This window comes from Megalops cyprinoides, chromosome 7, assembly GCF_013368585.1.
Source record: "Megalops cyprinoides isolate fMegCyp1 chromosome 7, fMegCyp1.pri, whole genome shotgun sequence".
In the NCBI taxonomy this organism is placed as follows: domain Eukaryota; kingdom Metazoa; phylum Chordata; class Actinopteri; order Elopiformes; family Megalopidae; genus Megalops; species Megalops cyprinoides.
Genome location: NC_050589.1, coordinates 24,413,434 through 24,431,380, shown reverse-complemented (window position 1 = coordinate 24,431,380; position 17,947 = coordinate 24,413,434). Strand labels below are relative to the sequence as shown.

Below are 17,947 nucleotides of genomic sequence, written 5' to 3'. Positions count from 1 at the left end.
TGTGAGACCATGCTGCACGCCCTGTGGCGTGTGTAGCTTCAGGCACTTCCACGTGATCACTGTTCAAGAAACATGGTCTGAAACACACACAGAGATGGGCTGTGGAAGATTACTGTGTTTGAAACTAAATGTTCTTGTGACATTCACCTTTTTTATTTACACCACCTGTTGAAATAGCCTCCGACTGCTCTTTGGTTGCCTTCTTTCTTTTGTATTGCTTGGATCTTTGTTTTGCAGACGTGCGAGTTGTAGAGATTTCAATTATGAAACCTCTCTCAGTCCAGGACAAAATTATGAAATCTCCATAACTCTGGCCGAACTGGCTGAACCTCTGTTAATTGCCTTTTAATTGACCTGAAGTAAACAAAATATTGATTCATTCGTCTAAAAGCAATGATTGCTTTATTAAAGCACCCTCATGCCAGCTCTCATTTGGCTGTTTGCAAATTCATTTAAAATCGAAAGGCTTAGGGATGAGGTGGGGGGGGGTGTACTGGTTACCAGGGAGACTGAAAGTGGTCACCCCCCCACCACACACACTTCCCCTTATTTGAGAATGAGGCGTGAGAGAGAGGGTAGACGAAGCGCGGTGAGCCAGGAAGTGGGGGAGAGGGGGCAGTGCGAGCAGCTGACACACACTCACTGACACACACACAAACACTCTCCCTCAACCGTGAGAGAGAGAGAGAGAGAGAGAGAGAGAGAGAGAGAGAGAGAGAGAGGTGGGAAGGGAAGGAGCTCCTCTGTCTGCTCTCAGTAACACTTTTCATAGTTGACTGACTTGCCGCCGTACAGAGCACCAACCAGAATGCCACAGAGAAAGAGGAGCTTCACTTTCGGAGCCTATGGAGGGTAAGAGGGAATGACATCTCAAGCCTTTCTTATTGTGCTGCGGTGCAACTTCTGCAGGGTATATCGTACTATATGTATTTGCATGTGAGTGCGTGTGCTTGGGGAGGGGCTGTTTTACTGAGCAGCCTTGTCATATATGTAGCTGAAAGTGTTATTACTTCATACTCTACTGCCAGAACACCACTTCCCATGTTGAAACCAGTGGAAAGATCTAAAACTGAGATGTGTTGCGCTGTGAGAAATTGACTTGAAGACCAGACTGTGTGCTTACTATTGAGTTGTATTTGTTAATGAAATGCTTGTGTGACTCAAGCTTAAAACAAACAAGCAAACCATAAAAACAGCGTCTGCTCACATTGACGTTTCATATCCATCTGTCGGCAGCAGTGAAACTATTATTATTTGACTGCTTCCATAGAATGCCTGTACAAGCGAGCGTCAATAGGGTATCTCACAGGCCGCTATTGAACTCCAGAGATTATTGCTGAGTGAGATCTGAGAGATCTGGTTTTCTCACCTATCTTTAGGTGCTTCATGTAGTAAAGGTTATTTTATGTCGTATGTGCTTATTGTACAAAATAGTGTATGTGTGCTTGGTTGTATGTGTCGATGTTACCTTGCCTGGTGAGTGGCTGTAAGGACTTCCTAGGGATACCATGTTGTCTCTGGCAGTCTGTCCCTCTGTCTCTTGGTGCAGCATCCTCCCTGGTCAACAGGTACTGCGCTGCTCAGGTGCATGAGACACTCTGCTTGTCGAGGTCGAGCGCCTGTCCGTGTGTGTGTGTGTGGAGCTGGTTCCAAAACGTGCTCCAAGTTCCTTCTGCACACTCTCCATTGCACTGCCCAAAATAGAAACACGGATCACGGGGGGCTTTTTTACACTGAAAGGACACACATGCAACATTACCAGTGAAAAAAAGGACCTCTAATGTTCTGGCTTTCCCAGAATTATGCTTTATTGGTTTCCTATTGTGAAACATTTGGTATGTCTCCACAGTGGCTGTCACTGATGTCACCAAGTGTGTCGTTCCGATCTTCACGATTGTTGTGGTTTATATGTAAGATTTGAGTAATCCTTCCCATTTTAACCTTGGTTTAAATTGCAGCAGTGCACCACCTGAGAGGTGATTGATGTTGCATTGGAATGGCCCGCCATGCTATATATGAAGCTCTTCTGTATGCTTTGACCATTTCTGTGAGGGTCTCCTCCTCTATGTCCGCCAGTGCTCCTGAAAAGTTGTGCTTGCCATTTGACTTTTTACTGGAGGAAGTATAAATCAGGCCTCCTTTCTCACTGCCCCCACTGGAGTTCTCAGGAGGCTCTTGGGTGGCGTTTCAGTGTTCGATCCAATGGTCTCGTCATTGTGAACAGGCCTTCCATCACGGTAGACGTTGTTCTCGTAAGTGGCCGCTTGGATGCCGGTGAGGGCGTCTCTCTCTGTTCCAGGGCTTCTCTGAGCTGAGGACTGCAGAGGTGAGCCCCTGCAGAGGGAGGCATGATGCGTCGTCATTTTCTAAATTAAGGTTTTCCGTTTGCTCGTTTCTCGGCACTTGCTACCCGGCAAGGCTCATCCCTCTGCACACAGTGTCCCTGCTCTCATGAAGAGTTAATGGGATTCATGAAATAAACAGAGAGGTAAGTCTTTGTCCTAGATCTGAAAACACTCTCCATCACTCCCTCCCTCTCCTTCTTCCTCTCCTTCTTCCACTCTCTCTCTCTCTCTCTCTCTTCCTCCCTTCTCCCTCTCCCTCCCCCCACACTTTCCCTCTCCCTCTCCCCTTGTTTCTCTCCCTGTAATGTGGCCTCAGCTCTGAGACCTGGAGGCCAGGGGGCTGTCTGAGCTCCCCTCCCCGTCCTTTTTGCACGGCACATTTGTAACACTTGATGAAATGAATAGGTGTGTGTGGACCCCGCGCTCGGGCAGAGAAGTGGAAAGGGCCACAGCGGCGTTGTCGTGAAACCAGAGTGGTGAGTCCGTGGTTTGAAGTCAGCAGATTCCTTCCTGCCTCATGTCGCACAACTAGTTTCTTTTTTTTTTTTTTTTTAAATGTCCGAGCAGAAAATCAAACCAAGGACAGCGCAACCTTCATTGCTCCAGGGCCCAGTGTTGCAGCCTTGTTGAGTCCAGCTGCTGCTGAAATGCTCTGCCTTGTTTTCGGCTCTTTGAGTGCTGGACTTTTCTCAGTGTCACCACATTCTCAAAGCAGGTGGCTCATTACCTCATCAAGGTACCAACGTCCTCACCCTAATAATTTGTAATGCTTCTGACCACCTTCCCTCCCTCTGTTCCTCTAATCCCCAGTGTATACATAAGTTACCTGGCTAAGATTATCCTTTTTTATCTTTATTTGAACTATTCTGTTTAATAGAACCAATTGTATTTAAGAGTTAAAAGAGGTTAGGGTTATCCCTCAGGCTTAGGCAACTGCTTGAGCTCTCTTCTTGGAATGTCTTACTCAGGATAAATTAGATCCTTTACCAATAGCACTGGGATTGTCGTACATAGGGGCCCACTCTGGCTCACTTTTGCCCCATGGCCCTACTCTTGGCGTAGCACTAAACCGACTTACGCTGTGACTTAGAAACCCCATCACAGGTGCAGCTGTCAATAACCAACTTGCACGAAACCAATCAAAAGAGTTTACATAACACTAAGCGTACTATATTTGGTTCAAATCAGAGAGTCACTGATAGCTCATGGTAGCTCCGCCCCCAATTTTGGGGTTTATGAAACCGACCTGTCAACCCTCTGGCTAAAACTGAAATGTATTTCTCGTTAGAACTGCCCCTCTGTGCTTCGTCTGAGTGGCAGCGAGGCACTGGTTCACAGTGTCTCTTTTTCAGTTCCACTCAGAGCCTTGTTTGCCCCTCCATTTTATAATGCCTCAGCATGTGAACGCGACAACAATGTGGAGCAGGCGTCTCGTCTTCGACGTTACGCTCTAGTTTGCACAACCACAAAAGGAGACTGCTGATCACATGGGCGCTCCAGAAGTTTTGGAAAGCACCTCAACTCTGCACTCTCCCAGGCCTGAAAGACCACAAGTTCACATTGGCAGGCGGAGAGGTGGCATGGCTCAGCGATTAAACAGGGGGTTGCAGGTGCGAGTCCCAAGTGGGGAAGTGTTGTTTACTAAACACTCGAGGAAGGCACTTGACCAGAATTGCTTCAGTATCTAGCTGTATGAAGTGGTTAATATGTAAAAGGCAAGCTCTAGTTGCCCTGGATACAGGTCTCTGTCGAGCAAAAGAATAATAATATTATTCATGTGAAATTATGCCTTTTATTAATTCAAAGACTGCCAGCCAATGAGGAATGAAGATGGGCCCGCTGCCTCTCTTGTCTTCGTTGTGTCCCATAACGCGTCTCTCTAAAAATTTGTAGAACTGGCACAGTTCACCCATTGTTTTCAACTTATACCACATGCCATCATGGTGGAAATCTATGACATGCGTGGTGCTTTACAAAAGTATGCAGTCCTGGCCTCAGGCCCCACAGGAAACTGTGACAAACAGTGTGGGGGGGGTTGCGGGTTCTGGTATTGCCTGTCACGCCATGGGTTCGAGCCGGTGCTACTGTGCATGGACACTGCTGCACTGTATCTCACTACTGTAGCATCAATGAGTGCATTGAGATGCTTCACTACCATAAAATCAATGGCCAGCATTCAGCCACTGTATACAGTGAGAGGAGACCTTGGGGTCATTTAACTTTGAATAATACAATATTTGTATTGTAGGGCCTTGTATTTTGCTGATGCGTGGTATGCATTACGCTGTTTGTCTGTTCTTTTGGAGACACTTGCTGAATGTGGAAGTCACTGTGATTTTCAGTTTCTATTTTTAAGAGCATTTTTTTTTCTGGTGATTTGGAAAAAGTGAACAAAAATGAATGCCAGCTTTCTACATTTAAAGCTAGCGATTTTCCTCCAGATATGATCTTGCAATTTATTGTTGTTTGTTCCTCTGCCTTAATTTTCATCTGATGTTTCTTATAGATCCTGTTGATTACAGATTTTGTCACAAAGATATGGTTTTCATTGCATGATTCTGGGCTCAAAACCACAGGAAAGATGGCATTGCTAGAAGAAGCCAACAAACTGTGTTCATTATTAAACTGACAGCAACACTTACTGCAAAAGCAATTTGTATTTTAATATTCTCTTTCCCAGCAGAAATGTATTTTTGCACACACTAATTTTACACTTTGTTACAATCCTTTGACTTGAGCACTCAGTTTGAGCAAAATATGGGCATGTATTTTGTAAGTGGCTTGCAGCATCAAACGTAATTGAAAAGAAATGGAATGGGTCTCTGTGATAATCCTCATGATGTGGAACAATTATTTTGGTCAAAGGGAAGGACAAGCTTTCCGCTTTGTGCACGTTGTCGGCTTGTGTTCTGCAGGCATCAGGTGTGGACTTCATGTTCCACTAAATTCTGTTTACGCTCCTGCTTGTGGGCTCCACCAGTGATGCTTACCTGCATCCACTTCACGGGCATCAGCACCCAAATTCTGCACGCTGACTCTGAAAATGTTATTTGCCGACCCACCAAACCAGGTCATCACCTGTGATTGCGCATGTTGTCTGTTGTGGCTAGAGTCACAGCTTTTTATCATTGAATCAGCTGTGAGGTTTTCTGGTAACTTAGGCCTCATTCACTAGCAGAGGTCTAGATCAAATGATAATTGCCTGTATTCATCCCTTTCAGCTGAGGATAAAGCTGTGCGTGTTTGGCCAGACTGAAGCTGTGACAGAGCACACAGAGCAGCTGTGACCACACAGGTTTGCGAGAGCCAGAAGCAGATGTGAATCAAAGCTGAGATTTACTGCCTCCTGATTAACTGAGAAGAACCTCTACAAGGACAACACCTGTTTCCAGTTTGTAGCCAATGTCCGTGAAGCTGTCCTTGAACCTTTGTCCTCACTCCAGCAGGTGACCATGGAAATGAGATTTTTCCATGGAAAGCATTCTCGTGTGTCTAGTTTATTTGTATCTGCTCAGGTGAGCTCTGTCACGCCTCCTGGAGACATCCACCCTCATCTGTCTCATTTGATGGCATTATCCTTTGACCCCTCCCACAAGGCGACAGGTTCAGAAACCCAAAAGAATTATACCTAGTGTAAGTGTTGTCTTTTTCACTGAAAGTCACTCTGGATAAGAGCATCTCCTAAATGAATGCAATGTAATGTAATGTGTTGACCCTCACTGAAGATCAGGTACAAAGTTTATGTTTATGAAGGCTGTATATTGCAGGCACAGTGAGTGTCATTCCGTGTCATTGCAACGTGACAGGTCACAGCTGGGAACCAGCTTTGTGCTTAGGCTGGAATATGAATAACTGCTGATTGCAGAGATATGAGGAGGAATGAAGGTCATGTTTGAGCGATGGTAAGAAAAAAAAGTCAAAAACATGGGCCAATGCACAGTGTAATAGTTGTGTGAGACACAGACCCAAATGTGTCTCTTAATAAGCACCTTACTGTCATTTATGGCAAAGCAGCTGTACATGACAGGAAGCTGCCTTCCTTTTTGCAGCATTAAGAAATTTGGTGTTCTGGTTGGTGCTCATTTAAAAAAATAAATAAATAAACCCTAATAATCAGTAGTTAAGACCATGGCACTTGTCTCCCTCTGTGTCCCAGGGAGAGGGTCAAGGCAGATTTATAATGTAATGTTTGTGATTAGCTGGGATTTGGATATGTAATTCTGTTGAATATTCATCTGTTCCTCAGAGAGAATGTTTAGACGATTGGCCATGGTTTGGAGTTGCATAGACAAATTGAGATGGCCTTTTTCAAATAAAGGCTGCAGGAGTGCGATGTGCAGGGCTGTTGTCTGGAGGCCATTGTCCTGTAGCTGTGCCCTCCAGACACAAATTATCATCCCCCTGTCCAGGTTTATAAATGCAGCATGTGAAAGTTAAGAAGGTGAAAATATTGACCTCTCATGGGTAAATCCTGGCGCTGTCACCAGCAGACCTTTTAAGAGCAGGTGCAGTGCGTGCTGAGCGGTTTGAATTGTGGTTATAAACCGGGGGGAGCGTGATGAAGTGCAGTTCGTCTGGGCGTTATTTACAGTTTCTCAGACAGAGTGAAGCATTCTATTCTCCCGCTCTGACAGGACCACTATCCTAGCCTGCTCGTTAAGCCTTACACCGCAGCTAATGAACACTGCATCGCTGTCCGGTCAAGCATGCTGTATGTACACACGCACACGCGTGCGTGCGCACACACACACACACACACACACACACTGTACACAAACACACAATATACACATCCACAAACCGTATACAAACACACAGACTATAAAATACAAATACATATACACACATTTGCAGATTTACACTATTCACATGCACAGACACACACGCAATGCACACACAGTTGAGGAAAAGGCACTAATACAGAGAGAGGTCTGTAATCATTTGTTTACAGCATACTCTACCAAAAACAGCTTATTCAATGATTCAACCAGCAAAGGGTTCTGTTGGGGCACTACAGGTTCCTTATTCCTGCTGGGGTCTAGTAACAAGCATAAACCAGCCTTTTTAGTGCGGAGTTATTGAAAGTAATACAGTACACCATTTCAGTTTTCATCTGCTATTACAATACCTTTACATATTACATTACTCTAAAACTAACATACTAATCAGATATCTGGTCCAGTATCTCTTTGGTGTTACAGTTGTCGTAATGCATACACAAATGATAATGAACTTTATTTGTTTAGGGCTTTTATTAATCATTACTTAAGCTGCTTTTCAGAAAGAAACTGTGATTTCTGTTTAAAACCAAATGTCTGTGTGAAACCAAGTGAAGTCTATCTTTTTTTTTTTATAAAAGAGTAGATAATTTCACCCCAGGGCTGTATATGAAATTACTGACACATTTTATTTTAATTCTTTCTTACGTTATCTGTTCTTCAGTACAAGTAATGAGTTGGCATTCTATTTGTGATATACTTCGGATAATTCAGTGGTTATGTGCAGGACACAACCCTGCCTCAGTGTGATACAGTCATGGGCTGAAGAACTTCGTATTTATAGTTATTTGCATTGGCAATGTATTTAGGGCAGCTCAATCTTTTGAAAAATATGTTGTAGTAAAAATCTGTTTACTGTAGGTTCCTTGTCTGTATTGGCCAGATCCTTTGGAGCAGTATATTGGCTTATATATAGTATAGTGGGATTCATCTGGCATGCACTGTATGTGTGTGTGTGTGTGTGTGTGTGTCTTTTTTCATGCTTGCATGGTGACGAACCCAGACTGAATGCAGTAACACTTTCAATATGACCTTCATAACCCCACAAAGGCAAAGGCTAAATATTGTTAAAAGAATCAGTTCCGTTTTTATTTAACCTTAATTGCAAATGATGGTGAAACAGAAAAAGCATGATTTTTATCAGCACTCACTTGCGGAAAGTACCAGACACATGCGGTTTAGAAGAATGTCTGGCTTCACACGTGAAACAGTTTGAAGAGCTGGATTTTTCAGAGGTAAAACAGGAAAGTCTCCATGTGAATAAGCAGACCATGGTTCAAATACAGCTAAATAGCCACTACCAAACTGACTATCATTGCAGACCATACATTATGTAGTGAACTCAGATGGTTACATTTCAAGTAGTGATATTGCACCAATGATTATTATCACAGTAAAAATGGCAATTACTGTTAATACTATTATTAAGTTGGCTACCAATTATTATAGAAAGCTGTTGGGAGTAAGCTAATGGGCATTCTATGTACGGAATGAAGTTGGCTTGTAAATGTACTATTTGAAAAAATGCACAAAAATACAAACACAGAAGTGTATCAGTTTTGCTCCTTTATTCAACCTGCCTGAAAATGACACACACTACCAATCTGATGGAAAGATAAGAGAACAGACTATATACCTTGTTGCAGGCACATAATAAAAAACTTATGGATGTTCCTAAAGACACTGGCTGCACTGTCCACAATTCAATCTAGCCACTTCTCCTTTGCAGCCAATCAGGATTTTGCATCATGGCCTCCTGGTCTCTCTCACACATTGAAAAGTTTCAGGGTTCAAACAGTGAGCCCCCCCTGTCTTTAACAGTCCCTTTACAATTCACCCCTTTTCAGGGAGGAAAACCAATTACACCACAGGGACCCACCGTGCAATAAAGATGGAACCCCATCTCAAACATGATAAATGGCTCAGGGGTCTCCAATTACATGGAGGACCAGGTTATGACTGTGGTTACTGTGCATGAGCCCCACATGGTCAGGCCATGTTTACTGTTAAAATAAAACTGTGTTTGAGTGTGGACCTTTCATAACTCAGTCGGATAGCTCTTATTAAAAAAAAAAAAAAGAAAAAAAGTTCTTCACACGGCAGTTTGGTTTATCGATGCATGGATTAGTGGGAGCCTCGAGCTGAAACAGGGAGAGGTATTCAGCTCCAAACACAGCACTCATAGCTCCCTGACCTCCCCAACCGAAAACTTCTATCACACTTTCATCATCAGCACTACTGCAGTTGGGTCAGCATTGCATGGCTGCACCGGTATGACATATTAACAGCTCATAGTAAAATGTGAGGCTTGATTTATAATGGGAAATGTAGGTTTTTACAAAAGTCCCAATCACAGTGCTGTGCATGTTAAAGTGTATTCTGAAGCCTGACAAAGACTTCATTTCAGTTAGCGTTCCCCATAAAACTGTCACAACCCCATCCATTTCCCCACCCTCATTCTCCACCATTGTTTATGGACACACACATATATACATTAATGTATGAATATGCGTTCATATGACTTCAGAAATATGTGCCTGTGGTTATTTGCAGACAGTACAAATGCTTAACACATTCAGGTGACATAGAAACTTAAAAAGAGATGCCACAAGGTGTTTATGGTCATTTTCAGTGGTTGTTTAAGAGATCTGATAAACATACACTAGTAGAGGTTAATTGTGGTCTAATTGTGGTACTGTATATGAAAAAGATATTCATGCTGATTACTTAGTTCTAGTGTAACTAAAGGATCCCTCAGGGTCCCTCAGCACAAGTGAATATAAAGCAAAACTTGTTTGTGTGTGTTGGCTGTGAATTGGATGTCTTTACAGTTACATGGTGGGTTCTGTGTCTGCTGTTTCTCCTTCATTGATTAAGTGAGTTTGTAAGTGTGGTTCTTCCCATTACATAGAGTGCATGCTCAAGCTTTGAAAAGGTCTGTATTTAGCAACGATTGTAGGTTGTGATTCTGATCTGCACACTGTTGAATTTGTCAGATCATCAGGGATTTGAGGAAGATCAATTTATGAAATACTCACAATGCCTCTTCTCATAAGCTGTGCAAGTGGAGTAAATCATTATCCATCTCAATGCCTTGACTGTAACTATAATCTTGATCATATAAATAAATGAGAAATGCACTTTTGTCCTACATGCTCCATTTCACATGGCATGTTACATCCTAAATGGTTTGAGTTTGCAGTATTTATTTTCTTAGCAAACGACCAGATCTAGAGCACCTTGCTTTTTATTTAGCTGAAAAGGTAGATTTTTTAATTTAAGATTTTTAAGAACTTTGAGGTTTTTACTAGTTTAAGATTTATTCAAGTTAAGTATTTTTCTGAGGAATATGGCATCCTAGTCCCCAGAACTTGAACCAGCTACCTTGGTTACACATTGTTGTTACATACAGTTGTTACGTGTGGTTACACATCTACTGCAGGAAACCACATGTATTTTCACACCTTCTGTGAAAACTACAAGACATGGTAAGGGCTTAATTCATTCCAAGAAAAATCTGAGTATTCCTCGTTTATATTTGAGCACAGGTAGCCCGCTCTCTCTCACAGTAATAACAAGTGCACCACAATCCTTTCTAACCAAGCCTCTATTTCATTCTTTGTATTGTCATTATTTGTTGCAGTCTCCCATTCTGCAGTTTTCACACCTGCCACTAGGGGCACTCCACTACTGGACAAGCCTATCTGGTGCCTCTGCTGTAAAAAAGGTTTTCGCAGGTCACAAAATACACTAAATGAAACAGAGGAAAACAACATTTCCTGAGTTGCATGGGTGACTGGCAGCTGTTGCTGTGGTTGTTTTAGTCTTTGTTTAAAGCTGTAGAGTGTCATTTGTAAAAGCCTACCTCCCCCAGCTGAAGGAGCCTGCTTATGAAAGCTCCCCTTTGTGACCAGCGAGGGTCACATCATGTGATCAGCTGCATCGTGCACTGATGGAGTGGCAGAGCCCTCCAGGTTATCACGCGAATGGAAGGCTTGCCGTTGGCTATTCATTCTCCCTTTTCAAGTGTGTCTATTTTTTGTCATTGTTGACACACAGAGAAAAAAACACACCTGCTTCCAGAATTAAAGAAGAAAGAAGCACAGGGTTCTTATACATTACCTTCACCTCTGAAGAGTCTTGATCTCTTCATTCACTTCAGTGATGAACAAATGTGGTGGGTTTAAGCTGGGGGCACAGGAGGCTCAGGATGTGCAGGATATAAATGGCTTATGGGTAAATAAACTACTTTTAACCATAAATGGCTCATAACGATAGCCATTTTCGCCATTCAGCGCATCATGCTCGTGCTGTAGTGGTGCTGTAGTAATGAATACAGGTGAGGAGCTGTGTGGCAGGGTAGTCTAAAATTATCCTGGGAGTCACAATGGCCCACAACAAGCCACTGTTTTCTCTCTCCTGTGCATACTTCTAAGTGATATGGTGATGGTACCAGCAAGCTTATGATACATGACCTTCACCAACAGCAAGTACAGTTTGAGATTTATTGCCTTCCCGTGGTATAGACCCTTGGTAATGACCACAGCACTGTCTATTACCCCTGTACCAGGGGGCACCACAGACTTCCTTTCAGGTGGCCCAGTGGTTGAAGGCACTCTTTCTGACAGCAGACTAAGTCCAATTGTCCAGGCTGAGCTTTAGCCGTCCCTCATTAGCCAACTATGACTGGGAGTACACAGCTGGGGCACATAATTAGCTTTGTCCTGCAGGGGGAGAGCCATCTTGCAGGGTTTGTTGTCTTACCACAATATGGGGGTCTGACTCGGCACTCATGGGTTACTAGCCTTCGTCAAGGAGAGAGGTTCTTTTTGTTCAGTTGGTGCCACTGTAGCTTGTTTGTTGTACACTGTGTGACTTATTGCAGGAATCGTAGCTGTTTTAGCTGTGACAGGTATTCAGAGGAGAGCATGTGCAGGTGTGGGAGGCATAGGTGTGAGTCCAGCTTGGGTAACAGACAATCCCAAAGCTTGGATGAAACAGGGGAAAATATGAGAATCAAAGGAAGGGCCTTGAATATGATGCATGATGTGAAAAGCAGCCCTGAATCTTCCCCTGTGTGAAAGTCCTTTTCCCACAACTCCATTGACAAAATCCTCGCTCAGCAGTCCGTACAAGACTCTGGTTTCTGTTCTCAAGCACCCTGCCATTTCTGAGAAAGGAGAAGTTATTTGAGGGTTTGAGCTTAGTTCTGACAACAAACCAAAAAAAAAAAAACAGAACAAGAGAGAGGATGGAATTTATGTGGAATACCTGTGCATGTATGATATGTCTATTAATTATATTTCCACAGTATCATCATGAAAGTGTCATTATATTTGACATTAATCATGGTGGCTCTGGAACAGCCAGGGAACCTCGGACTGGTTGGGCAATTCATACTGAATACCTAACGGATTCATCACAACTCTGTTGATTGCAAAACTTAACCATAAAGAGGGACATTATTCATTATAATGAGTATGCATGACATGACTTTAAACCACAGTCAGTGTTACCAGTGGAGCATTTCAGTTCACTGGAGTAACACCAAACAACTTAAAGTACACCTGCTGTTTAGGGTATTTTATGACAAATTCACAGTCTCCTTCTTCTAAATATTATTAATTTAGGACATTAGTTGGAGGATAGGAGGAGCCTTAAATAGGAAGAGGCCTTGAATAACCTTTGATAATGTTCAGTGGAACATTTTTATATATTTGATAATTAAACCCAAGGATAGTGAGTAGTTGGATGTACCAGCTGTGGTTAAAAGGCTGTTTTGGGCTTGATTTGTCCAATCAAGTACTTATGTGGGGTTCTTTCTTTTTTCATGGAAATACCATGGGTACCCATTTTAAAACAGATCCCCAAGCAACTCGTACATATTTCAAATCGCTGTCCATTTCAGTGGTTTGTAACCCGAGAGAGGTCTTGAATAAGGACAAAGTGTGGTTAAATTAAGGGCTACAGTTGCTTCTTGTGTGTGTGGTGAGGTTAGCGTTTCCTGTGGCCGTCAGGAGGGAGGGGAGCCTAGAAGATGCTGTCTTTTCCGCGGAGCATTAGAGGCCCTGGGTGTGTCAAGACTGATTAGCACAGATTGGCGTGGGAGAGCTGGGTACCGTGTCTCAACACCACGGCAACGTGTCTGATCGTGGTTAATTAGCTGTCTTAATGATTGTGCACACAAACAAGGCGGTGACGAGCGTACATGTTGGCGTTAGCTCGCCTAGCGTGGCGATTAGCAGAACCGACTCCAGCAGGCCTGAAGTCAGTCAACACAACGGGGGGGTCTTACAGTGAAAAAGTGTTTGCTGTTACACAGATCTGAGTCAGTAAGATGAGTCTTCTTCAACTTCTGTCACTATGACTCCAATGGCAGCCTTTATTTCCAGTCTTGTCCTCAGAGACCTTTCTTATTTACCAGCGCAGTGCTGCCTAAATGTGGGTATAATTGGAGTAATTACCTTGATCAAATCCACTGGTTTAGTGTCATGCTGTAATCAGCCTCTTAATTGGAAAGTAATGTGAAAAGCGTAATTTGAAATGCTTTTGTTATCATTGTCATATCATTTTAAGATTTTTTTTGGTCCTGATTGGTTTTTCTTCTTTGTTTTCCTTGTGGTTGTTTATCCAATGTCCTTTTTCAATGTTTACATTAACACTAGGCACTCATTTCCCATGTTACACATGGGGAAACACATGAAGAAGCAAAGTTTATTGTTAAGAGCAGCTTGCAAAAGATCTGAAAGAACATTTTACTTAAAGCTAACTTTCTCCATGACTATCACACGAGACCAATCTCCCCACAAAAAAAATGCATTTGTTTATGTTCCATTTTTAGTTGCATGACTTTGTATGCACATTAGTGCCAGATCCATGAAAAGGGATGATTGATTATTGGGAGATTTAACAGTAATGTCTATAATCAGCACTAGTTGGCAGTGCAGAAAACTATAAGGGGTTTACATCAGATTGGAAGGGACAACTGAGACACATTCTATTAAGAATATATACACCGATGAGCCAAAACATTATGACCACTCACAGGGGGACCGAATAACGTTGTTCATCTCCAAACAAGGGCGCATGTCAATGTCTGGGTAGATTAGATGGTAAGCGAACAATCAGTTCTCGTTGTCAACATGTTGGATGCAGGAGAAATGGGCCGGAGTAAAGACCTGAGCGACTTTGACAAGAGCCAAATTGTTATGGCCAGATGACTGGGTCAGAGCATCTATGAAACGGCAAGGCTTGTGGGGTGCTCCTGGTCAGCAGTGGTGAGTACCTACCGACAGTGGTCCGAGGAAGGACAAACCACAAACCGGCGACAGGGTGTTGGGTGCCCAAGGCTCATCGATGTATGAGGGCAATGAAGGCCATCATGTCTGATCCGAACTGACAGAAGGTCTACTGTGGCACAAGTCACAGAAAATTTTAATGATGGTAACAGGAGGAATGTATCACAACACACAGTGCATCGCACCCTGCTGCATATGGGGCTGCGTAGCCACAGACCGGTCAGAGTGCCCATGATGACCCCTGTCCACCGCCAAAAGTGCCTACAATGGGCACGCAAGCGTTGGAACTGGACCTTGGAGCAGCAGAAGAAGGTTGCCTGGTCCGATGAGTCCCGTTTTCTTTTAGATCACGTGGATGGCCATGTACGTGTGCACCATTCACCTGAGGAACTGATGGCACCAGGATGCACTGTGGGAAGACAACAAGCCGGTGGAGTGAGTCTGATGCTCTGGGCAATGTTTTGCTGGGAAACCCTGGATCTGGCCATTCATGTGGATGTCAATTTGACACGTGCCACCTACCTAAACATCGTTGCAGACCAGGTACACCCCTTCATGGCAATGGTATTCCCTGATGGCAGTGGCCTCTTTCAGCAGGATAATGCGCCCTGCCACACTGCACACATTGTGCGGGAATGGTTTGAGGAACATGATGAAGCGTTCAAGGTGTTGCCCTGGCCTCCAAATTCTCCAGCTCTCAATCCAATTGAGCATCTGTGGGATGTGCTGGACCAACAAGTCTGATCCATGGCGGCTCCACCTCGCAACTTACAGGACTTGAAGGATCTTCTGCTAATGGTTTCTTGCCAGATACCACAGGACACCTTCAGGGGTCTTGTAGAGTCCATGCCTCGACAGGTTGGCACTGTTTTGGCAGCACACGGAGGACCAACAGCATATTAGGCAGGTGGTCATAATGTTTTGGTTCATTGGTGTAGATTCGATTAATCAAAGAACATGTCTGTTAATCCCAATGGCGACCAGCTAAGTTTATCTATAACAAGAGACCATTAATGATCCAAGTCGGAATCACGTTTATAATCAAGTTTGTTGGTCCTGGGTGGGGCAGTGCTGTTGTATTATTAGGGAAGGTACTTTACATGAATTGCCTCAGGAGGTATTCAGCTGTATAAACTGATGATTTGTGAGCTATCAAAGTCTTTCTGGATAAGAGTATCTGCTAAGAAAATGTAATACTCTATAATATCTCCTCGCAATATAATCGTACAAATCTGGCCATGTAGTTGTTCAGCCAACTCAAATCTTGCATTTTTTTTTTTGAAGACATTAAAAACAGAGTTTTAGCACAGAGAGATACGGCTTCTTGAATTCTGAAAAGTCAATGTTTACCCAGATTGAAAGCACTGATGGCAAAACTTCTTGGGCCTTTATTTGAATCCAATAAATATCTTGTTGTTTACAACCCTGTGAATACAGCTACAATCTGCCTTTAAGAGTTTGTGTGACCTATGTTCTGTGGACAAAGAGCCAGCTCTATTTTCATCCAGTAATGGACCCGAAACCTGTAGACATCCACAGGGAAATCATTCCGGGGGATGGACCGCCAGTACCTGGAAAGATGCGTTCCTGGAAAGATTTGGCCGTGGATTATTGTGGATTGGGGAGCCTGTGTGAGGATCAGCTGTTATTGAGGTGCAGAGTAAGATGGGCTCTGTTTCAATGCACTGAGACCAATTCATCCCCAGCGGTGTGCAAACATAATTGAAGTTGCAATGAAAAAGGCTTGTGGATCAATGATGGGGACTAACTGGTGCTACAGTGATCCTCCGAAGGCCCTGTGGAAATAGGAGAGGCACATGCAGTGTGAGTTGTTTTTCTGTGTTTCAGACTGCCATGCAGTAAACAAGCTCCAGGGGGACAGAAATAATCTGATCTCTTAAAAACCTCAAATTTAAAGTGTCAGTAATCTTGCCTCATGACAAAATGAAAATATCATCAAAAAAAGAACTTAAAAATGAATTGCTTTCCTTGACAGAGGTGTTTTTAAAAACACAAGTAACATTTAGCTTTTAAAATTTACAGATGGCCCAATTGAGTTCATTTGTTTGAAATACTATCTTCCTAAACTACAATAGATCGAAATAGATGGAAGAACAATGAGTTTGCACAGCTTTGATTGTGTGGTTAGTGAGTCCGTCTGGGTGACGTTCCTTATCCTTTGATGTTTTTCCTTACGATATTTTGACATGGTTGGGTGTCATCGTGATTAACTCAAGACCACCATCTAGCGGCAAAATAGCAACATTGCATGCATTTGTTCACCTGTTTAGGGGACAGCCTTTATCTTTGTATTTCAACACACGAGATACGATTATGTATGTTTCCGTGTTTTTGTCATTAAGATCATTTATTTTATTTTACCATATTTTGTGTGTTTGTTTTTAAATAAAACACATTTAAAGGGGTTTGACACCACCATTATCATCCCGCTGGCTCTAGCTCAAGCTCCCTCCCTCCATTAGGTTGCATGACACATGAGTATTTGAGTCTGTAACATCATGATTGGTGTGTGGACTAAACAGTTAAACCTGAACTGTGTTACGGGTCACATGGATGATGTCTAATTTGAGAGGAGATTTATATCAAACAGCTTCGTCCATTAGTTGCCAGGATACTGGAGACGAGCCTCTCCATCGATCCTCTTGCATTAATCGCAGTGGTTTTGCTGTGCTTGATAGTAATTGATGGCCTTTAGGATTCCACGTTTGAGCCTCCCTCTCTGTTCAAACACACATCCCAATTGGAAATGCCATTTCTACTGTTCGCTGCTGCCTTTTGTGTGCCTATGTGGCACAAAGCAAAGACTGTATTGCTGACACTGTCCTGTTCACTACCGCAAGGGCAAACAGAGGATTAACAGTGCAGGTCCAGAGTAGATGGAACGCCCTCTCAGACAAAAAGAAACCCAGGGAAAGTGTTTAGTTTGACAAAGCACATGTTTATGAATCAGCCATGGAAGGGTCCATTTTAGGATCCATTTTCAAATAATTTATGGACCTTTCCCTTATCAAATTTTAAACCTTTTGAGCTCCTGCTGGATTTTTGAAAGCATTTTTATTTTACTGGATGAAAAAGTCAGTAAAAATTTGAAAATAAAATAAAAATGGGCCCATAAAAGGCTGATATTTAAACATATATTCTGGCCAGTCAGACACTTCCCCTGGGTTCCTGATAATTGGTTGAAACTACCGATGTATATTTTTTCAAGGGCCCAATAATGGAACTGAATAAAATGCCCATTAGGACTGACCTGAGCACTCCCAGGATGCACTATTCATCCTGTTCTGGTTAGCTGTAAAATGCATTTGATTGGCTCGACAGGAGAGGGTCGTAGCTTCAGGTGAGCTGGTCAATTACTGAGGGACATTTCATGATGTCCAGCTGGCTAATATTATCTCCATTCAAAGCTGGGAGCAAAAAGGCCATTTCAGATGATGGCTTTTTTGCAGCGCTTGGTGCTGAGTGAGAGTGGTGGGAGAAATACCATTTGAATTTCAATGGCTGC

General features: G+C 43.0%; 1 protein-coding gene across 3 annotated transcripts in view; it reads left to right on the top strand.

Moving 5' to 3' along the window:
* Nucleotides 1–729: 729 nt before the first annotated feature.
* Nucleotides 730–17,947, top strand: part of LOC118781231 (RAP1 GTPase activating protein) — an 81,069-nt gene continuing 63,851 nt past the window's right edge. For all 3 annotated transcript variants that reach the window (XM_036534172.1, XM_036534170.1, XM_036534169.1), the window contains exon 1: nt 730–852. In XM_036534172.1, the coding sequence (XP_036390065.1) occupies nt 809–852 (44 nt within the window). In that variant the 5' untranslated portion in view covers nt 730–808. The remainder of the gene's footprint in view (nt 853–17,947) is intronic.